General features: G+C 40.0%; 1 protein-coding gene across 4 annotated transcripts; it reads right to left on the bottom strand.

Moving 5' to 3' along the window:
• Positions 1–211: 211 nt before the first annotated feature.
• On the bottom strand, positions 212–22,529 carry tnpo1 (transportin 1). Of its 4 annotated transcripts, none has more exons than XM_079660441.1 (25): positions 22,403–22,529; positions 22,149–22,268; positions 20,614–20,689; positions 19,919–20,068; positions 19,042–19,148; positions 13,526–13,659; positions 12,839–12,920; positions 11,622–11,744; positions 10,890–11,008; positions 10,508–10,568; positions 10,163–10,334; positions 9,821–9,973; positions 9,491–9,716; positions 9,197–9,368; positions 8,812–8,898; positions 8,607–8,714; positions 7,863–8,021; positions 7,685–7,772; positions 7,184–7,282; positions 6,951–7,046; positions 4,883–4,958; positions 3,918–4,017; positions 3,757–3,831; positions 3,377–3,516; positions 212–3,253 (listed from the first exon to the last, which is right to left on the bottom strand). In XM_079660441.1, the coding sequence occupies exons 2-24, from the start codon at positions 22,251–22,253 to the stop codon at positions 3,409–3,411; spliced, it is 2,676 nt and encodes an 891-aa protein (XP_079516567.1). In that variant the 5' UTR covers positions 22,254–22,268; positions 22,403–22,529; the 3' UTR covers positions 212–3,253; positions 3,377–3,408. The 4 variants fall into 4 exon arrangements, 3 of the variants coding, with proteins under 3 accessions (XP_079516567.1, XP_079516569.1, XP_079516568.1); XM_079660443.1 differs by having other exon boundaries at positions 7,863–8,012; XM_079660442.1 differs by having other exon boundaries at positions 22,149–22,265; positions 22,403–22,520.
• Positions 22,530–23,811: the final 1,282 nt, after the last annotated feature.

The raw sequence follows: 23,811 nt of genomic DNA, 5'->3' as shown, positions 1-23,811 counted from the left end.
TGATCACTGACATGTATCTAAAGAAATGAGAGGGGGGCACATTTTAAATCTTTGCCATTGTAACAAGAAGGGTTATCTATATAATATACAAAAAACACCTATTATTACAAATTTGACAGATGAATCAACACAAGTTTTGTCCCTGCTCTTGTTCATGTTTGTGCAGCTGCAGCGAGATGAATGCTCTACACTTACAAGAAACAGACACATATAATGTAAACAATTTATTGGAACAATGTACAGATTCAAGCAATGGTAACCAGTCACATCCACTATATCATCTTACAAATATTACAAAATTACTACAGTACAATATAGATTCTTTGCATGATCCAAAATATTTGGTGGCCCCAAAAGTATTACTTTTTTAAAATGTCAGCAGCTTATTCAAAAAAAGAAAATTCAAATCATGTCTATCAAAATCAAGTGTTTGCTTTTATTAGCAAAAAAAGATGAAGGCAGATAGTCTAATCAAGTTCAAAGGCTAAATAAAAATACAGGAGTTCTTTGACCAGACATTCCTTAATATTGGTGGGCGCTTTTATAAAATACAAATTTTCAGTAAAGCTTCATAGAAAGTCGAACTGATGTTTGCAAATTATGCTTATAACATTATCTTTATGAGTTGTCAACCTATTTCTTTTCTTTTAAATTAGGTGTTACTGCTTCCTTTAGATACAGTTTATCTAATGCAAACACCAACAAAACCTCAACATATTTGCTCTCAAGGCATTGTGTACACATTACACTAAATATTTACCATAGTCTTATAACAATCACTTCTGACAAAAGTACATGAAGTATGTAACCATTTTATTCTTCCCCCTGCTTTGCAGCTGTAATCACATTTGACAGCTAGCAGTGTTGCACACATATATGATTAATGTCAATTAACACGCTTGTTTACCCATCTTTAATATGAAGGGCGAGATATTTACTAATCTTTAGTTGTTGAGAGGAGATGCATGAAGGCGTACACATGGGGGAAATGATAACAAATAACACTGGACACAGACAACCTGAGGTTAACACATAGAAAACACATATTCAAGTAGTGAAACACAACTACAATGTATAGCAGCAGTCAAGTCAGAAATACAGCACAGTAATGGTTCTGCATGTGTTTTAAAGACCTACACTCTCTCAATGACAGAATACCAGGACCGTGCGCACACACACACGCACATACACGCACACCCCATCAAGCCATGATTACTCCTCTTTTTTTGCATGCCAAACAGCTGGAATGAGACAAACAAAATCACTTCAAAACACAAAATGATGTGGCACATACAAGTATTTGCCTCTGTATTCCATGATGCATTATATCCTGTATTCAGTGTTACCTTATATTAATGTTAAATCTAAGAGATCAGTTATAAAATGTTAACGTTTATCGAAGACACTTTCAAAAGCGCATCACCCCATTACATGACTTATTGCATTAGGTAAATACATTTTAGCAGCAATACTTAATTCATTATCCCGTTACGCTAAGGTCATATTCTGAAGGGTTCGGCTACATCATACATTTCAAGCACTTGCCATTTACATTTTAAGTGCATGTCATGTGCATCGTGAATGATTAAAATACTGCAGTTACTACTCTGGCCAGCAGAGGAAAAATTACTGGCAGGGCATATAAAAAAAATTAAATAAAAAAATCGTACTATCTCTCCAACCCATCATGGAATACATTCAGGCTATCTGAACACTTACACACTTTTATAAAATATAACAGCGCAAAACAACCAGAGACGATAACATGTTGTAGTTTCACAGTATTTCAAAACTATACATCCAGCTATGGGGTAAACGTTTAGGGAGAACACTCCAGCAACATTGATGTGAAGTTATAAAAGTCCCAGTGTTGCAATACATGAATGGTTACTATGTTGTAATTAAAGCTCCCCTCCCCCTCCCCGTTATCCCCTTCCCACTTTATGTTGGGCTGTGAGGGGCCACCAACATGCAAGAGATGAAAGTACCCCACAAAACACAACCACCCAAAACATTATAGTCATCCTCAAGATCATGCTTTGAGCACAAGAAGCCAAACAACCAAGAAGAAAACGTCAGTACATTAACATATTGAACATTCATTCGATGGACTGCGTGGTTCTGACAGCCAAAAGAAACCACTAAGACAGGATTCGGGTCGATGTGTTGTCCCCTCCGTGTTTCTCCTTCGTGAGGTTCAGACAATATAAAGGATTGTGAAGCGTCTAAAGCTTTTCTGATGAATGTCCATGTCACATTCACGCCACAAGACCAAATTCACTCGGACGCTACATCACAGCCAAGATTTGACACATTTCCTTAAATTTGGTGTGTAAACCCAGTCATGCTACATTACATCTGTTTGCCGTAATTCTCTGGCAGAGGAAAACCAAACAAAAGTACTGTAAATAGATAAATTATAAGGTTGAAGAAGAACCTTATCACAGGGCAATGACAGCTGTCAAACGCAACACACACCACTAATGTTCCACAGCTTTTCACAACGATAAAAGCATGCTACCTATTCCCAGAAAAGCTGCTTTTTTAAAGAAAACCTTGTGCTCTCCAGTGCCATAATTGACAGCTTTTGCCCTGATAAAAATTAGAAATACTTAAAAAATCTAATAACTATAAGGGTGATAACTAATTCTTGGTGATATGCAGCGTTATCAAATGAGTCGGGTCCAATATGATGCTTTATTAGCATCAGCTGCTATTCATTAGCTGTAAGCTGTCCTTGTATTAAGAGAAAATACCTTCTCCATTCTTCAAAGAACAGTCTTCAACTCAACTTGTAGAATTGAGATGTCATTAAAACGACCTTATGCCATCCATTGACATGATAATAAATGTGTATCTGCTCTGCACTTTTGTACCCAAATTGAAGAGCAAATGCTTAACCGAGCTTCCTGTTTTGCTTACAATTCTTTTCAGCAGTTCAGGTAACAGTAAAAAAGATTGTATTAATTGTTGAAAAAAAAGAAGGGTAATAGATTTCAATATTTCTGATTGAGATGTGACAACATGAATTTTCCTCCCATGATAAGGTTGTTTTGGCAGTCCCTTCCCCCCCTTGCCTGTGCATGGGGGCACCGAGCACTGCAGCTACCACCTCCCTCCCACCCCGTCCTTCAGGTCGGGGAAGGGTCCGCACCCTTCCCTCCCCTCAGCAGGCAGACCCTTCCCCCCAGTAAAGGGTAAAATGTTCCCTGGGTAAAAGAGGTTCCCTATATTGTCTCCCATAGTGAATAACCTGCACAGAGAAAGAGAAGGCTCATTAGAACACCATCCTGCAGCAACATTTGAAATAAAACACCGTCAAGACTTTTATTTACAATGTATTTTGCAAAAGCACGTTCTTGGAGAGGAAACTGACCCCAGTGATGAGGCATGCTGCCGTGGAAACGGTTACACCCCGTAAAAGGTTGCCAGACGTTCTTTCAGTGGCAGGGGGAACTGATCTGAGAAGCGTCTCCAGTTGTCCTCGCCCACCTGGTTCTTAAAGCCGTGAAGGATCTGAAATGAAACACCGGGAGAATTTCAAACAAGTTGTAATGACGGCTGCATTCAAAATAGATCTCCTGCACGATGGGATTATTATTGGCGTCAATTGTAGATACTGTAATTCCTCCATTTGACCACTGGTGGGCAGACAGGAGTAAATGGTCTCAGTGCATGATTAATTCATGAGGGAATGAGATCATACATTTAAATTGTGATTTTATCTAGTACATGTTGGCACTGTTCCGCTTTTACCTTGTAGAACATGTCTCTTAGATCGTCCTTTGGATTTACCCAGGAGGCCACTGCGTCACAGAAGAATATAAAGTCCTGTTCCAGAGAAGACAGGTGAGCCAACATTTCAAATGAGGGAAACAACGTAATAAACACAATCAAATGGTGTCTCTGGACCTCACCTGCACTACACCTCCTGGATTTACACTGATCATAGTGCAGATTCCTCTGAACGCAGAGTCTTTCTCCTCATTGTCTCTTATATTTCGTAGAGAGGTGCACCTGACAACAGGGACGACCACATGTATCAGACATTCAAAAAATAAAAACTATTGCCACTATGAATGCAACTATAATGAATATACTATCTTTATATTTTAGATAAATAATCAAATATAGCCTATTTCCAACCTTAGTACAAACATACTGTTGAGGTATTTCCTCATTATTGTCTTTATCCTTAAACATATCATTGACTCTATGTGAGGAGACATTTGTGTCTATCATGACCTGAGAGATAACCACAACAAGTCAAGCATGCACACAAAACATAAAACATGTTTTTCTACTTTTAACAACTCATTTGATCTCTTATAACCTTTGTCTATGAGCAGTGTGTTCAGCAAAACCTCATCTATAGCACCTTAACAATAACATTACTTTTTAAATATGTCTAAAGGAGGTCTGGGTCATTTTTGGGACAGGCACATGCAGCTGGGTGATTACTATATGAGAAAGGACATGTAGCATTTTGTATGCTCTATCTGCAGCAAAGACTGCATCCTTTCTCGAGTTTTTTTTCTGAACCAGCAGGCATGTGAAAAATCTGATCCCATGCATCTTTTAGGTTAACAACAGTTAACAATGACAGAAAACTAGAAATTAAACAAATTAATGTATAATACATGAAGGTGCTACTGAGGCAAAAACAAATCACAAGTAAGACCTAAAAGAGGACAGGGTTAGTCACATGGTTGGCAATGATTACAAACTGATATCAAATCAAAATAAAAACTGAAAAGACTTTTGTTTGAGAAGGAAAGTGAGGAGAGGAACAGAGCAGAACAGGGAGCGACAGGAGACAGACGAGAAGAGAGGAAGAAAGCAGAGAGGAGATGAATTAAATAAAAGATTGAATAATACACACCAGGGTCTTATAAACTGCTGTAGCATGGGTGCCACCTCTTGAGGACAAACGTAACCAAGACGACCAATTGTTATTGCTAAGGTAACGCAATCACGGTTACACACCACCAAACGCCAACCAAGACATGAGCAATGAGGAGGGGGAGGAGAAAAATAAAGAAAAAACAAACAACTCAGAGACATAAATCAACAGAATCTGTGTATGATAATTAACAGAAGATTTCACTGGTGTCGATTATTACTGCCCCTTTTATCACGGGGAGGAATGTAAAATATGACACTCTAAAAAAAACATACAACACGTTTAAGGGAGAACACATTGACAACTTTGACAGGACATTCATAGAAAAAGGCAAACAATGGCATCTGCTTTCACAAATCATATGGATCGAAAGTGATTGAAATTCATTAGCTTGATTTAAAATGTAAAGACACAAGCTAGCAAGCTAAGTTAGCATGTGTATGTTACTGGCTTCAACAAGAGCGATTCAGAGATTTCTCCCTTAAACTCACAAATTGTTCATAACAAAAACAGAAATGTGTTTGTTTTTTTGGTTCTTTCGAAAAGAAAAAAGGACAGTTTACTCCAAGCCAACTACATGGATGGAGACTAGTATCCAGCACAGCAGGTTCTTATGAGGCAGAGAGGAGGGAGGACCTAAGTTTAAGAGACACAAAACTATGTGACATTCTCATTAACAAACAGGCATTTATGAACAGTCCAATGACACATGCGGAAAGCAGATGGTATGCTCATTAGAATAAAGTTCGGTGCAGGATAAGCTGATCAGAGACAAACTGAAAAGTGCCACCACGCACTCTGCCACATCTGTGGTGGAGGTCGTTTAAATTTAGCTCCAGTGATAACCTGGAAAATCTCTGACAGACATAAGAAAACTTAGATTTTGTGAGAAATGTTGTATCTACGGAAGAGGGATTAGGGCCATATGAGAAACATCTTTTAGGATGTGATGAAAAAAAAAACTTTTATCTCAGAATTGAAAAATATTTCTTGTTTTTTTTAATCTATTATGATATTTCTGGAAATAAAAATTATGTGAGAATTAATTTTTCCTGTTTTTGTTGTTTTTATATTTTCCTTTTTCCCCCCCAATTCTGAGATTAAAGACAGAACCAAACTTCTTCTTTTAACTTTTGGTCACATCCCAATATGTGTTCCTCATTGGCCCTAATCCTCTTCCCTAAATATCCTTTAGGCCCATGTTGTGTTTTCAATTACCACATTGAAAACAGGGAACAAATGGTAAATATATATCTTGGGTCAGATGAAAACATTCAATGGGCATGACACCGTTATAATTATCATGTATCCTGCATCAAACATTGGCCATTCTTAACAACATTTAACATCTATTGGCAGATTTGCATCCACATTTAAACAACAGTAAATAAAAGCAACAAATAAACTGACAGCAAACAAACAGGAACACATCTACAGAGTCCCTAGAATTTTATTAATTTAGACAGGTTACACTTCGCCCTTGAATGCATCTTTTTTGGTCTCATTAAATCATAATTTCCAATTGAACTGGTAAAAACAAGAGCACAGTGTAACCTTTTTGAAATGATATATTTCATTTATTCAGGTTAGGTGTTCTCTCAATCATTAATCAGTAGTTATTGTTTAAGTGTTGATGATTGTCCTACGGTAACAGGTAACTATGTAAAGCTGTGAACTCACACACTTCCTTTCTTCTGTTTCAGTATTATAACTCCTCCTATGTGTGCACATTAGTATCTTCCAAGACTGGGCACTTACAAGGCTCGCTGGATTCAAGTATTTCACACTAGGGCTCGCCCGGGGTTTCACTTTCTTTTATCTCTATTTCCAGGCCACACTGCCAGGTTGCAAATCACTATCTGAAATATTTAACTTTGGAGAAACCAGCCAAACCTGTAAGGCCCGTGGCTTGGGAAGGGTTGTTTGGAGGGACATTAAAGGGTAGGACAGGCTCCCTAGAGAGTGCTGTGATTCCTGGCTGGAACTGAGTGTGTGTGAGCACCTCCCTGTGTGTGGCGGCTGGCTCAGTACCGCCACCGAGTGGTACCTGTGTTCTCCAGCAGGGTCTTTGGGGTGTTGGGCCTGTTAATGATCTCCACCAGCTGGTGCAGCACCATGGCAATGTACGGCTGCATTTCAGAGCCTGGGGGTGTAGGAACAGTAAGAAAACCATGGAAAGAAATGTGTTCACTGTTAACTAAGGTGACTGTATTCTGACAGCAAAATATACACAGGAAATTGTGATATATTGTGGTAAGAAGAGGAAATTCAGGCACTCACCCATTTGTATAGATATTTCTCCGATTGCCCATGTTGCGTTGTTGCACACTGATATTAATTCTGGGTTTAAATTAGTACCCAGTATGGGCATAAAATCAGCTGGAAGAAGGAAAGCGAGTTCATTTAGCAACTGACATACACATTATTTCCAAACAAAGGTTCAAAGGCCTTATCATGCTCATTTTCATGTTTGATTTTGTGTCTCTACTGGGACATGTCTCCATGCTCTAATGTTCAAAAAGCACTTTATCTTTCTCATACTGCCTGTGCTGCAGCACCTCTTTTCACCCTCAGTCTGAATCCAGAGCCCAGTCTGCTCTGATTGGTTAGCTCTGGTTAGGTTCTGTTTTGATTGGTCAGCTACTTTGAGTGTTTCGGATTGTGATTTTAGCCTTTGCAGACCATTTACATGCATAAAACCCTGTAAAACGCACTACAGGAAAAGGGAAACCCCAGGAGGCATAATAGGGCCTCTTTAAGAGTGATCTTGAGAGAACATACCGATGCATGGTTTGACGTGTTGGAAACAAGCCTTGGTTAAATCCCCTAGCAGAGCAAAAGAACTCTGACGCACTTCTGGCATTTTGTCCTGAAGGGTTGCAGAAAAAAACAAAAGGTGAACAATGCGAGACTTAATCAGTTTATCAGATTAGCTGCTCAAGTTGTTCACTCCCCTCACCTGCATGCACTGGTACATAAGGGTGAGGATGTTGCTCCGAGCAACCAGCTCCTCTATGGTGCCTCCCAAACCCTCAGCCAGTCCACTGAGGAGATCCAGAGCCACGATCATGAAGTCTTTGTCTGGAGCCTCATACTGGTCCGGCTGTGACTGATAAAGCTGAATAAAAATGGTTGCATTACATTCACAGGAAAATGCTAAAGAAGGGCAACTACATAGCAAAAAACACGCTGGGGAAGGGACTTTCAAGTATGTTTATTAATTTATTCAGGCCTAGTTGTCCTATAACTGCTGTATCTATTCACTCCCTTTTTTACCAGCCTATATAAGCATATACAGCAAAACTATGGGAAATCTAAAATCATAACTAGATACTTAAATAGAAAAATATTCGCAGATTTCACGAGGGGTGATTGTTAAAATCTGTTATCACAGAAACAATAGAAAATAATTCAGTCCCGATTGGTATCTGATGATAATCAACATTAACCGGTTTTGACGCCCACGGCAGAACATCGCTTGGCTTCAGTGCACATACTCATGTCAGTTCCTCCATACTTGGGGTATTATACTAGCTGCTGACTATAGATAAGAAGCTCATACTTCCCCACTTCAAAACGTCCAAACCATCCCTTTAAGTTTAGCCCGTCTGTACAGAAGGTATCGTCAACAACAAAGGTGTCTGGCACCTTGAATGTGCTTTTTCTGCGTATAAAGAAAATAATAGGAGCCATACACACTCACCATGGCTTGAGCGAGGGTCTTCTGCACCAGGTTGACACAGCGTTGGTACACAGGCTCGCAGTAGGGCAGGAAGCCGCTCTGAAGTGCCGTGGCTACAGACGACAGACACTGAGGAAGGCAGGCAGGGGGAGACAAAGTCAGTGTGTGTTCATACACTCAGAACTGAGACTGACACAACGAGTCACTATCTGCATCAGAGACTCACTTCTAATAAAGGGAAGAGATCTTTGTCTTCATCTTTCAGCTGGTTCCATTTTGCGATCAGTGGAGGCATCAACATCTGGATGTATTCCTATCAAATAACACAGACTCAATTAGCCTTTGCACAAAGAATATGCCATTTCGGAGTGGGCATGATCATAAAAGATGGTAAAGCACAAACCCAGACATTCAAACAAATCTATGAAGCCTGGGAGATGTGCTGATACTTTTGAATGATCATACATCTTATAAGATCTTATATATCTTATATACTACTAGCACAACAAAAGAGAAATGAGGAAGAAGGTTTGTGATGTCAGTGTGTGCTAATTTTATATTAACCTTAAATGTGAAGTCAAACTGAGTTTAGTTTTTTTCGTTCTGCATACCGGTTTATTGAGATGGTGCCCCACGGAGTCTGCAAGGGTTCCTATGGCGTCGTAAAGAATGAGCAGGTTTTTGTGCTGGTACTTGCTGAAAGCGAACACCAGGGTGTCGAGGATGAACGCCAGGTAGGGAACCAGCTCTGTGCAAGCCTCTTCCTCCAGAGTGGCAAAGGCACTAAAAAGGAGAGGGAAGAAAACATCATACAGCAAGCAGTACTTAAAGAAATATGCATGCAATCCCAACACCTGAAAGATTCTTTTATGTGTAAAATGACTTCAGCAGCGCTTCTTGCTCACCTGCACGCAGCCTCCTGTACACGCTTGTTGCTATCCAGAATGCGTTTGAGCAGCTCCGTCATTAGAGGTTTCAGGTAAGTATCTGGGGGCTGGCTGACCACCCAGTGGGCATAGCGGCTCAGTGTCCAGCAGGTAATAGACCGCACCAGGGCCTTCTTGTCAGACAAACACTGGACCAGATGGGGGATGAGCTCGGGCAGGTACGGGATCATGCCCTGCATACAGCCTGGAGGCGGGGGAGGAACAGAGTCATTTAAAGCTGTCACTTTCCATAATCTGGGGTAATTCTACACCTCGTGTTTTGTCCCCACTTCTTCTATCCCTTCTTACCTTCAGCTATAGCCCCCAGCACTAGGATGCCAGACTCTTTGACCACCCACTCGGGATGGAAGAGCAGCTCTTTGAGGAGGGGCAGGATGGGCTGCAGCAGGTCCTCCCTGAACACGTTGGCCAACACGTCCAGCGCTGCAGCCGAACACTTGCCTAATGTTCGGTGAACAGCAGAGGGACATACATACAAACACAGAAATGAGCAGACAAACATCAAACAGACATCACAGGTACAGAAGACAAGTCATTCATATTTTGTTAGCTAGCTTTGTACGAAAGACGATTCAAATGGAGGTTTTTTAATCATTTTGAAAGAAATGTTGGCACTGGCTCTGAACTCACGCAGGTTCCAATCAGAGATGGTATCGTCATCATCATCCAGCTCATCATCCTCATCGTCGTCATCCTCGATCCCATCTTCCTCATGCTGCTGGGCAACTGTGCGGGAGCGATGGAAGCGCGGCCTAATGTCCTGCTCGTTGTCGGGAATAGCCTCATCTTCCTCGGTGTCCCCCTAATAGTGAATGTAAAAAAAATCAGCTTCTATTAATCTTTGCGTACAAAGTATTAAACTCACATGTATTTGTACACCACATAAACCACTTCATTGAACTGCATGTCATCCTGAGTCATGGGGCAATTCATCCTCTTACCTACAGGTACAAATATTAGGCTGTATAAACTGACCTTGAGCAGGATTATGTCAATCTCTGAGTATTTCATCCCGTTGACAAGCACCGGAGTGAGCCTGGAACAGGGGCCAAAGGAAACATGATGAGAACAAAGGGCAAGGATAGGTCAGAGGCCACGGGCAATCTATCACATGTGATTCCTGCTGTGGGGGCACTTTAATGTGACAGCGTGCTGACAGATGTTACAGCCGAGGTCAACAGTCAGGGCTCTTAATCAGCCGGCTTGATGTGAGGAAGAAGAATATCATCCCATTACAAGGTCTTCACCAGCTAACTTTCAAGGTTGCTATGAATCAACAGCTTCTAATATTAACACTCGAGTGTCAGTCTGTGTATTGTGGCAACGTGTGTGTGTGTGTGTGTGTGAGTATTCTTACTGAGAGAGGTGTCCACACAGCACTTCCTTACACACAGGCTGCTCTGCCAGAGTAAGCCAGAACTCACAGGCCTCCAAGGCGACATTTTCATCTTGGTCCTGAGTCCTCAGTAGCATGTACTAAAGAAAATGAAGCAAATATCTTATATACTTTTATATTAACAAAACTTCATATATTCTTCTAAAAATCCCAATGCAACACCAGCATGTCCGTCCACAGGGCGTTACAGGAGTTATTACAAAAAAGATTGTCTTTCTATATATTTTTAGAAACACCTCCCATTAAAAGACCCAAACCAACGGTGCATTATACTCTCAATATTTGCTTACTTTAATGCCATGTCTGTGAATACATACTTTTTTTTAAAAAGTATTTCCTAAAGCAGCTGGGTACTGTAGTTTTAAGCCAACGTCACTAAAACTGGAGTAAACTTTGGTGAGCTAGCATTTCTAAAACCTTAGTGTTTTTTGGAATGAACTCAAATTAAACTGCAGTGCTTATTATAGAGAAAGAACCACAGTGAAACGGTGTGGCTCACTGATGTGTCTTCAGTCATTTCTGATAAAAAGATGTCGCTAAGAAACTAACTTTATCAAGTTTTGGCTGGACAGACAACAACGAGATACGCCAGACTAAAAAACACACATATTCATTCTACATCTTTTTACCTGTGTTTGACTAATCCTTATTTAACCTTTGTCACATTCTCAGTCTTTGTCTTGACTCACTGACCTCTATGATGTTGAGCATGTGTGGGAGGAGGCGGTCCAGACGGACTTCCAGCAGCATGACTAAAGCTCTGCACACATTCTTCCTCACCTCCGGTTCCTCATCTGTCGCCAGTGCAAACAGGTTCTACAGAGGATGAAAAAAAAATCAAGGGTCAAATGTCGTCTTTCCATGGTGTGCAACAGCAATAACTAACACAAACAATACTTAGAATTGCATAGCATTTGAAACACAAAGTGCTTTCCGGAATATATATGAATTGGGTTGGGCTAAGTAGCTTTTTAAGTAGCATTAAGTAGCATTTTAACAAAGGTAAACGTTTCTGCAAAACATCTTATCTCTGCATTTTGTATGTATTTATATTTTAAGGATGGTATATAAATTGGTATATGATGCTTACCCCGCTGATGGTTGCTATTAAAACACCAAGTCTCTATGTCATTTGTTACACTATTAGATACAAAAGTTTCCTTCAGCAAAATATTAGATGTCTGCAATATTTTATATATGCACTATGTTCATCAATTAAATAAATACATTAGGAATATAAATCCTTTAAAGAAAATGTTAAAAAGGGACGACACTAAATCAGAAGTTAACGAATGACTTCTAAAGATGATAAGGCAACTAAATATTTATTTTGGTCTTAGCCGGCTTCCTTTTTTTCAGTCAACAAGTCGTTATCTAATGCTTTTTCTATGCTAAACGACTGATATCCTAGAAGCAAGCACATTTAAGTGGTGCTATTGCATTACTCTTTGTTGAGAAACTCAATGTGTCAATTTAATCGATGAATCAAATAAATAATAGAAGTGTTAGTCAACCTATAATCTAGTTAAGGATAAACCAGATGAATCCTCAGTGAGCAATCAGTAAAGTAGCTTGTGTTAATGACCTGAAGGGTGGGAGGTCATTCTCATTGTTGACATTACATTACATGACATGTCACTTGTTAGACGCTTTTATCCAAAGCGACTTAAATACTCAACACTGTGGACAATCCCCACAGGAGCAATTTGGGGTGAAGTGTCTCAGGGACACAACGACATGCTGACTGCAGTGGGACTCGAACCTGTGACCCCTGATCCGAACACCAATGCCCTACCCACTGCGCCACACGCCTCCCTGACAGACCTTCTGGCTCCATATACTACGTTCAAGCTTATGGTTATCTTTGTATCCATAACAACGAAGTGTAAAGATGCATTACTGTCACTTGCCTCAATGAAAGGGTCGATGTGCAGCATGAGAGCCTGAGTCCGGCTGATGATGAACTGATTCACGCAGGCAATGGCATGAGACCTGCAAAAATATAACCAGCACTTAGTGAACACAAACACATGCTTTCCTCACATGTCCCACACTATGAATGCTCCCCCTGTCTTCTTCTCTGCCACCACTGATTTAAGCTCCAAGTATGAGGAAGACTTCTCTTCTTAACAGCCTGTGGCATTACTACAGTCTGAGGCTTCAACCGTGAATCTATAGAGACCTTTAGTCTGTCTTGTAAAAATAATGTACAGTCAAGAGGATATGTATATCTGCTTAAAACATAATCATTAGTCGATGATTTATTTAGAATGAGTTCAAATAGGTGGCAGATAGAAACACTCTTAATCATAGGAAGGGGAAACAAATAAATGATTTTTAGATTGTAAATACAACAAATACAAACATTTTGGGGAATTATAAAATCACAGAACAGCACAAAATCAAATATATGGAAAATAAACAAGTGATCATACATCATCAATACAAACGTACATTTGTATTCTAATGTAATATCACCAATGACGTAGCATTACAACATTTACCTACGTAACCTAGTTAAATAGGAACAGGTTTGATTTAGATATGATTTCACTTTACACTTAATAAAGTTTAAGGAAAAAAAACGTATACGATACCTAATCTTAGGACTGTTGTGCTTAAAAAACTGCAAGAACTTGGGGATCATGATGTTGAGAGGACGATCCAGGAGGTCACTGTCCAAAATCTCAGCAGAGTCCTCACAGATCTTCTGCAGGGCTCCAAACGCTCCCTGAAGGTAACATTAAAAAAAGGAAAAAGATTGATAAGAAAGTCAAGACAGCAATCCTCAAGGCAGGCTACTCTGCAGCTATAGTCTGCGAAGGTGGAATGAGTTTCTGTTTTGTTATTATGAAACCAACATTTTGCAATATATTCTCCATATCATTTAATATGTGTTCATGTTGTTTTGGCCCTGCAGGGAACACATGTAATAACATCTCTGTTTACATAGGCATGGGGCATATAGAGGATGTTGTTCTGCACAGTGGGAGCGCTCAGATATGTATTCATCCTCCTCCCTCACCCATGATCTTCAATAGAATGCATCCCCTTCTGCTCTAATAACCTTCAAACAGTTGACACACACACACACACACACACACACACACACACACACACACACACACACACACACACACACACACACACACACACACACACACACACACACACACACACACACACACACACACACACACACACACACACACACACACACACACACACACACACACACACACACACACACACACACACACACACACACACACACACACACACACACACACACACACACACACACACACACACTTTCTTATTACTGGCTTCCTAACTGAAGGTTAGTGCCTGTATCACAATATGCTGCAGACTTCAGTGTCTTTCTCACAAAAATGCAGCATGAGAAGAAGACTTAAAAAACAGCATTGACACCGACGGTGTCTGAAATGGGTTTCCATGGAAACCGTTCCCTTGTCAGCATTCCTTTCAGATGACAGATACAGAATTGTCTCAAAATGTGCAGGAGCCAAGCAGATGAAATAATGAGGAGGGGATGAGGAGGAGACTGTGTCAAGGTCACAGACAGGAGGAGGCAAAGTGTAACCAAGGGCAAACAGACGTTAACCTCACTTATGATACTCAATTGAACCTTGATAAATAGGCATGCTTTTTGGGGGGTGATATTATGCATCTCTCATTTAATGAGACTAAAGAAGGTATGATAGTATTATAGGCTTTGAGATGAAACCACCAGATATAGAAATTATGTAACTGAATAGTACTATAATAAAAAAAAACAATGATGCCTGATTGAAGAATTGTTACAAAACGAATGTTCAATAAGTGTTGACATTTTTTTAAAGAAGAAAATCCCCCAAAATGTTGCCCCCTTCTAAAATGCAAAGATGTTCTACCTTTCTGCATTTTATAATTCCTTTTTACTCAATATCTTGATTGTTGTTGTTGGACAAAATAACCTGAAAATAGCAGCCTGTATTCGTAAATACGTAACAGCCTTGTAAATACAATAAAACCCAGCTTTCCTACAAAGCAGAATACTAAAGTAGTTGTTTTTAAAATGAATAAATAATTCATGCAGTTTTAAGCTCTTTGCACTATAATATTCTGAAATGTAGCTTCATAATAACTCATCCCACGTGAAAATGAGTGGAACCGGACAGAAGAGTGCTCCCACCGGCGACATGCTGTCCGTGAGTGGACGGAGAGGGGCAGAGAAATGGGCGTGGCCTCAGAGCATTCCAGTTACGCTGAAGCATCTAAAATGTAATCCTCCCTCCAAGTCCTGCTGTGGAAGGTCATTAAACGCCAGAATGTAAGTCATGCAGATGACAGCCAGCCGGAGAAAAGAGAGGCATGCTTTTAGAAAACCAAATAGCTCCTTCAGACTCCGGCTCTGAAATGTGACACATGTCTCGAGGGCTGAGGACGTGACAACGATTTTTCATATAATCGTTTTGCTTTCCGGAGAAAACGTCAATTCGATCTACACAACACCGTTCCAACTGCCATTAATCTCAACAGTAAAACTGCTCTCAGGCAAAACCTATATTAAGGCATCCACCAACATTACACTCGGCGTCCAGCACACCTGCTCCTGTCTTTTTATAGAGCTGGAGAGAGGGCTACAGCGTGGAGGCTCCTAATGCATCTGCTGCTCTGAAACCCAGAGAAAAAGACCTATGGTACTGCTGCTGCAGAAGCTGCTATTACCTGCGTGTTGATTTGCTGTTTATTACAGAAATGCATGTAGGTTTTTAAAAGATTATTAAAAGAAGACAATGTCATAATCCAACCCAATTAAACATATCTGTTAATGTTTACAGCTACACGTCTGGATTATATCAGGTATCCAATCAACCCTCTGCTCCGCCGTACATGAGCAGACATTAGCTCAGTTTGAGACCGTTGTGTGTGAGGATATTTCAGTCACAGTGATGAAGATCCTCTTGCATTGATCTGTTGTTGATCCACAACACAGAGGACATGTTCTCCTGATCAAATGGCGCAGGGCCAACATGTTCCTCGTTGCTTATATTAAGTGCACACTGCTCTGAAACCCAACACTGGCAGCCACCAAACATACTCCCGAAATAGATATCAAAGTGTGGCAGTAATGGTGTGGATTATTTCTGGGTCACGATGGCAACAGTCATCACCTTAAAAGTTAGTTTGGCACGACATGGATACACTAGTGTATTTACAAGATATGCAGAATCTGACATACATTCTCTTAATAAAGCAAGAACTACAAACAATTACACATTTTCCAGGAAACTTGGCAAAAACTATATTAATTTAGTGACAATGCACAAAATAATTGTGCAGCTTTTTTTGCCACTACACCGGCAAAAGTTAGGAAAAAAAGAAACAGTGTAATTCGCAAAACACCTAAAAGGGTGTCAAGCCGATTGGTCTCGGTGCTCCTTTGCTATTTGCACGTACTTAAGAGAGGTCATATGGTGGAAAACTGGCCTCTTTCTATGCAAATGGAACCCAAGAACACTCCAATTCAGCACTGATTGCACAACGCAGTTACAGTGGAATCATTGGCATCTTCAGAGAGCTGTTGCTAACAACGGAAGCCCATTCAGACTACAGGGGTGTCTGCTCAAACTAATTCTTGCTGACATGATGCAATGGGGTTTGTGTCGTGACAAATAAAGCTCCCAAAAGAAAGTCACTTAAAATACATGAGAAAAAACACTAAGGTTACCATACAAACTCATTCTTTTTTTCCTCTTCCTCATTTCCTAAATCCTTGGCTTACATTTGTATCTTTCCTCGATTGTTCTGTGGAAGTGGCACTCGAGCAGTCCTTCCTGACAACCCATCCTGCCTCAGGCCGACTCCAACACATTGCACTCAAGCGCATTTACAATGTTATTTTGCCACGTGGATAATACAATCAGATGCAAAAAAAAGAACAAATTGCACTCCGCTGCAAAACTTTATGGGCTACTTCACCCGGTAACAACATTAGGGCGATGTCTTTGTGAATCGGACCTTGAGACAGGGCAGATTGCAAAAGAAGCACATCCATGGTGCTACCAGCAACCGCAAACCATTCATTGTGTGAATTGTGAATTGTGAATTTGCCTATTAGTTTATTACATTTCATGTATTTATTTAGCTTTTTTCAGGAAGAAATAAATAGAAATGCAAAACATATCAGCTTCCCAAACTTTATAATAAATAGCCAAACGCACTAAAATCTTCTTAAATAAATAGTTTGCACTTTATATCACAAGATAACAAGACACTTGTTCTGATCCAGCACCAACTTAAGCATCTTCAACATCAAACGCTAAGAAGCTTTCCAAGCTGCTTTTCAAAATTATAGGGAGCCTTATGAGGAGTTGCAACATTTGGTCGCGTTCAGTGTTAAGCCTTGTACACACATACACTTCAAGATCCTCTGCAGTAAATAGCTGACCTAAATCTCAGCATCTCAATGAGCTTTACAAGAGAGGAGGCTGACTGCTGCATGGAGAGCCATTTTCTGTCACAAGTCTTCCTTCAAATTCAGTCGGTACATTCAAATAAATGGCATTGCTGCTGTAAGGGGTGATGAGTAGCTAGTACTTATTTCCTGCCTTTTGGACACAGCTGAATTTACATTGAATTTGTAACTTTTTTTCTGTGTGTTCTCTTATGTAATGTTTCTTCCTTTTCCTATAGAGTCTGATGTCAGAGGCACATGCAGCTGACAGCACATTAACGACCAGTTCATGTGAACCTAAGCATGGGTTCAACACCATTACACAGATCAGGTGATCCAACACCCACTACTAGCTACTGTACTCTCATTACAGTGGCCGTTGCATGGAGCATTTAACCCCCAACATCAATGTTGTCACTGCACAAGCACTGATATAATCAACAACTCAGGACATCAAGCACTTCTACTGTATGCAGTGATAAGAGCTGACGTACCGTAAAGCAATCACATGGGTCTAATATATTTCCAGGATGCAAGAATTGGATTAGGATGGACTAAAAAAGATGGCATATGCAGCAAAGAACAGAACAACACACATTGTACTTTGCTGATATGCATATTATAAAAGCTATTCTGGGTATTGATGTTAGCGAAATCAGAAAATGGGGTCAAAATGGTTCTGGTAAAAAGGATAGAAAGAGAACAAACGATTCCATGGTGAAAAATCTGTGGTTGTGGCTTCCCCTCCAGCTGTGAGGCTGCCTTTAGCTCATCTGGCCAGCAGGATGCTATCCAGATGCTGCTTTACAGCTGACCCAGCTCTCCTCCCGTCCCATAATAAATAAATAAACAAATAAAGAAAGAAATAAACAGCGAGTCGGCGCTGTGTGCCCAGACATGCCTACTTATAGCCCGAGTGTGTGATCACAAATGTGCATACACTTAGTCTCTCTTTCTTCCTCACACACACACAGCTACGACAAAAGAATAACTAAATAATGTTTAAGCAACCAAATGTACCGCCAGCACCAATTAATACAACTAACACATACCATACCATAATATCTTAAATAAGCCAAGTGTAATCTCTCAAATATACTGCAATATAGATACTGGTTGAGCCAAAAACACTATCATGTTTAAGTTTAATGCCCCCAGATTAAATTGCTTCAGTAGACAACATAGTGTGCTAAACATTTTTTATTTTAGTATGCCGACAAATCCTGATGGTACACTGTAGATTAGCAAAGCATGAATAACTGCGGCAGCATTCAGTTTTTAATTTTAATCCATATTTAATGCTAATTGAGTAGTCAAAAGATTTCAGATGTCATCTAATACCTCTGATTTATGCAAATGGTTTCTCTCATTCTGATTACGCTATAACAGATAGTAATTTATACAGAAATATATTAAGGTTGCTGCCGAATTAATCCAATCCAAAGAGTTCTTGCTTTTAAATCACTCTCATTACATGTAAACCTATAAAAACAGTTAAGGTATACGATGCAAAAAGAAAGTAGAAATGTTATCTGTCATGGTTCTTCAGTACAGTATAATGTCACTCTAGATGCTACCACCTACTATAGGCCCTGTCTGATTAGTTGAAAATCCCACAGCCTTCAGACCTACATCTCCCTCTTTTATCCTTACCTCACATGTGTTGTAGTCCTCAGAATCCAGCAGCAGGCAGAGTTTAGGTAAAAGCTCCAGCCAGTTTTGTAGCTCTCCCTTTGAGGCGATGGTGGTGATGAGGATACCTGTAATGTGAAGGATTTCATATTAGTTAGAGCGCTGTGACAGAAGAACAACTTATGCACAAACACTGTTACCTTATGATACAAACAAAACAAAGAACATGAGTGAAAATCCATACAGACTTTCAAGATCACATTACACTTATTGACGTGTAGGGATAGGCTTCATATACAGTCAGTTAGCATTGTGAATGAAAACTGTCCTATATTTTTTTAATTACATCTTATATTTATCAACAGGAATCTTCATCCCCAGATAATAAGCTCAATTTCAGGTTCTTATTTGCATTTAGTGCCTCTCGTGTGCTTTAATGTTCAAAAAGCTCTTTATGTTTCTCATACTGCCTGTGCTGCAGTCTGAAACCAGAGTCCAGTCGGCTCTGATTGGTTAGCTGGCCGGCTCTGTTGTGATTGGTCAACCGCTAGGTCTCTTAGCCTATCACATACAATGTGATTGAGCGGTAGCCAATAGAAGTGCACGGGTTACATAGTAATGTCACTATTTTACGGCAGAGAACAAAGGAGTCCATTTGAGGCGTTTCAGGCAGGGGGAAACCACAACAACCATAATAGGGCCTCTTTACCTGCTTTGTCTACTGCCAAACATCACACAGAACAATACATCCCTAAAAGCTGCTTTTAAACATCCTACACTACAGTACTGGGGAGGATATTTGTTGCTGTACATATGAACATGCGAGTTAGGATGAGTGATCATTTAATTGAGCCTCAATTAAAGCAGGCCATTCCATTCAGCGGAGGATGTAACGTACCCACGGTGGCCCGGATGAGAGGAGACGAGTCTCCGATGTTCTGGAGGCACTCGCTCTTAATGAAATCAGACACGCCATTAGGGAAGTTCTGATAGTGAGCTTTCACATTGTTCTTCAGTATCAGCCCACTCAGGGACCGCGTCGGTTCATCTGGTGTGGGTGGAGGAAAGACAGATAATTGAATTGTAAACTAACAATTTAGTTGATCACAGGATATTGTTGCCACTATATTATTTTTCACTTAGCCCAAGCAGAGGAACATAAACAGCCTTGCTTTAACAGGGAAAACAACAACTATTTAAAAGAAACAATTGACTTACACTATGTATTTTCCTTGTAAATTGGTGTATAATATGTGTGTGTTGCATCTGAGCTAGGAGCAGTAGTGTTACAGCATCCTAAAATGTCTTAACACCACTTAACATTTCGGTGCTCTACTGTGCAGACAGTCAAGCCAAGTGTTGAGTGTTGCCAGGAATTAGGTTTAAAATTAGAGTGACCCATATTCTGTGCGCCACATCATCTGTGGCAAAGATGCCATTGGGTCGCGGAGTCATGGCCAAACAGAGCTGTCACTGAACAGTTACATAAAATTGACATGTCTGACGTTCACACTGTCCAGTACCGTCAGGTGATCTAGGAACACAGCACAAACACACCGCAAAATGAAACTGAGATTATAAGAGAGGGCTTACCTTCTGATTTTAACTTTGTCAGAACAAATATCAAATAGTTGTTAAAATCGGGATACTGGTTCAGCTGCTCGAGTCTCTGGGAAAAGTGGTTGAGGAAGACACTGTACATATGGATGTTAAAAGGCTGTGAGAGAGCACATCATCACTGCAAACTGTCACAAAGTAATAATGGACTCTCTCTTCTGAAGATGTGTAGAAAGAGCAAATGTTAAGCAGTTAAGTGCTGTAATGAAACAGTATAATGGTGTGTGAGGGGGAGAAGGTGTGTGGTTGTAGAGGGTGGTCATAAATATGTCATATGACGTGACTGAGTCCTGTACGTCCCCAGACAGATGGCGTATTTAGGGCTTTCACAGCAGCTTGTCTACAAGTTAACGATGCAGTACATATATGCGTTACGTAAGCAAATCATTTAAGATCAGTGTGCAACAAGACAAGACTCACAGGGGCCAGCAGCATGGAGCAGTGGATACTAAATGTTCTCTAATATCAAATCTGCAAGGTGACAACAGAAGATGTATAATGCATTTTAAATGTTACACAACTGTAATTACGAAACTACACATCTTCCAGACAGCTTCCCTGCTTCGTGTGGCCAGTCCCAGCTGTAGTGAATATATATTTCTAATGCTAGCTGATTAGGCTGGTTGGGTGGGCCATTATAGTCGTTTGTCAAACATGAATTGATTTTTCAGTAATCAGACATGGAAAGATTAAATTAATGTAACTGCACATCAATGAATGTGATTTTTTGTTTTTCACTCTTTGTAATGCTGACCGGGTTAGTTTTCTCAGAGTAGTATACTCATTTATGATTTATATTCTGATTACATTTGATTTGAAATGTGTCCTATCATAAGAAAGTTGTATATGTTCGGTGCATTTAACAAAACAAGTAATCTCTGCTTAAACACAATGGTATTTGCATAAAAACGTTGGTGTGCACATTTTAGTGTGACAGCCAGATATATATTTTAAAGACCGGTGATTATTTGTACCTCAGATAATTTAGATGCCATATGTAGGCATGTTTATAATATCATTAATATCATCATCATAAGAGAATTATTATAATACAAGTGCATTTAACCTGATAATTTTCTGCTTGCTTTGAAAATATGCAATATTTGATATTTTGCATGTAAAATATGCAATATAGAAATGTAAATCGAACATCACATAGAATTAACAGCATTTTGCTCAGTGCCATAATGGGGCATGCATTGGCTGTTCATTTATTTGTTCGGTGTATATGGCGATTAAAGCTGCTGTATCGAGCCTACATGCGACGTTTACTTGTACAGTAGCGAAATGTTTTATTAGCCTGACATTGTACATCAATATCCAATGTTATAGCTGTCCATGCAGCAGTCATTTGAGCACGGCACGGACTGCTTTGACTCTATCATCTTGGAGACAAAAAGCACCGACCGGTAAGCACCTGCGTACCTGTTATAACGGTAATAACCCGGGCTAGTATTATAACATGTAACAAAGCATGTGTTATAATCCATGTCTGGCTTGAGGAAGGATACTTGCTGGACCGATCTCTGTGTGGAGGTATCTGGCGACTGGGACTCTTTCAGCAGCTGTAGAATTTGTTGAAGTCCTTGCTCGTCTGGCTTCCACTCACACTCCATCTTGCTCTACTGCTGCTGCGGATAAAGAAATAACATTGAGGATTTGTCATCAAACGCCTCACTAAACGCGTACCCATAAAACACAATAACACGTTAACGGTGCGTTATTTAGACACATAACCTGGTTTTAGATACACAAATGTTCTTACCTGTCTTGACTGAGCCGAGTGAAGCTGACTTTCTGTTGAAAAGTGACCGTCTGTCTGGGTTTTCAGACATGGGCCTGTTACAGGATCCACATCCGTTTTCGCAACAAGCTGAAAAAGCTGCGGGCCATACAGACGCAATATATCTGGCTGCCCCATCAGCTGACACACGGCTGCGAGGTCCTAGTGCTAGACGTGTTTAAGCCAAAACATGTTCACTAATCAGTATACACTGTTAATTATTTATTATCTTTACTTCATTGACATATACGTGAACTCAATCCAATTTAATAAGAGGCAGATTAGCTGTGAGAAAGAGGGTAAAAGGTGAAGCATAGAAGCGGTTTATAATGCAGTCCAACAAGGTTGCATAATTACGATAGCAGTGAAGGCAGCAAGGCTTGTCTGAAACCCTTTGGAGTTCATGGCCCGTTTGTTTATATTAGGGTAAATGTTCAACATTGACATCTAGAGGCTCTTTGTGTTATTGTTATGCAACGAAACAACTAGACAGGATTTACGCAAATGTATACAATGTACTTAATTTTCGTAGCAACACTGGATACCACATACTTCTTCTGTTTTATTTTGTAGGAAATACAATGATTATTCCACACAAATTATAATAAAGATATTGAATAAATAATATCCAACCCAGTACTGGAAGTATAACAATTTCCTAGTTACAGTAAGTCCATGGACATTGCTCTTGAGAAAAAATGGCATTAGGTTATTATTTTTAAGCAGAAACAGTGGCATGGTAAGCACAATAAAAAAAAAATGTATATGTAAATGTTACATCAACATATTCAATGACATAAAATTGTTACAGAAATCAATTATATATATTTTTTGTTTATTTATTATTATGTCTTTTTTTTTCTCTAACCTAATAATGGTTGCACTTACAAAAAAGTAATCAGCAATGTCCGTGAAGGCAGCAGATATTGCAGTAGCGTGAATAGATACAGGACGTTTTTTCTTTAAATTAATTAATTTAAAAGAGCAGTAGTGTTGCATATTGAGCTCCAGAGTGGCTAGCTCTCTTGGTGGTCGGTTCTTGACCGTGGACAAACATTTGGAGCAGGGCAGGTGGCAACACTGGACTGTGACTGGATGAGAGATGGCAGAGGGAAGTGACGGGGCAGGAAGCGAGTTAGGAGACATGGAGGGAGTAGGCGGGAGTTATGGAAATGGAGAATGGGATATAGTGAGGAGGAATAAACGTAAAAAGCAAGGAAATACTAATTCGGATGAGAGTAATAGTGAGGGTGAAAGGAGAGAAAGAGTAGTCGGAAATAGGCAACAGGAGTTCATGGTGGTTGTGAAACTGGCGAAAGAGGGAGCTTCGTTTGGCGAGTGGAACCCTATACGGTTAACTAAATCGATCAGTAAAGTAATCGGGGAGGTAA

This window comes from Notothenia rossii, assembly GCF_949606895.1.
Source record: "Notothenia rossii genome assembly, chromosome: 11".
Lineage (NCBI taxonomy): Eukaryota > Metazoa > Chordata > Actinopteri > Perciformes > Nototheniidae > Notothenia > Notothenia rossii.
The sequence above is the reverse complement of the archived record's forward strand: the minus strand, read 5'-3'. Positions and strand labels throughout refer to the sequence as shown.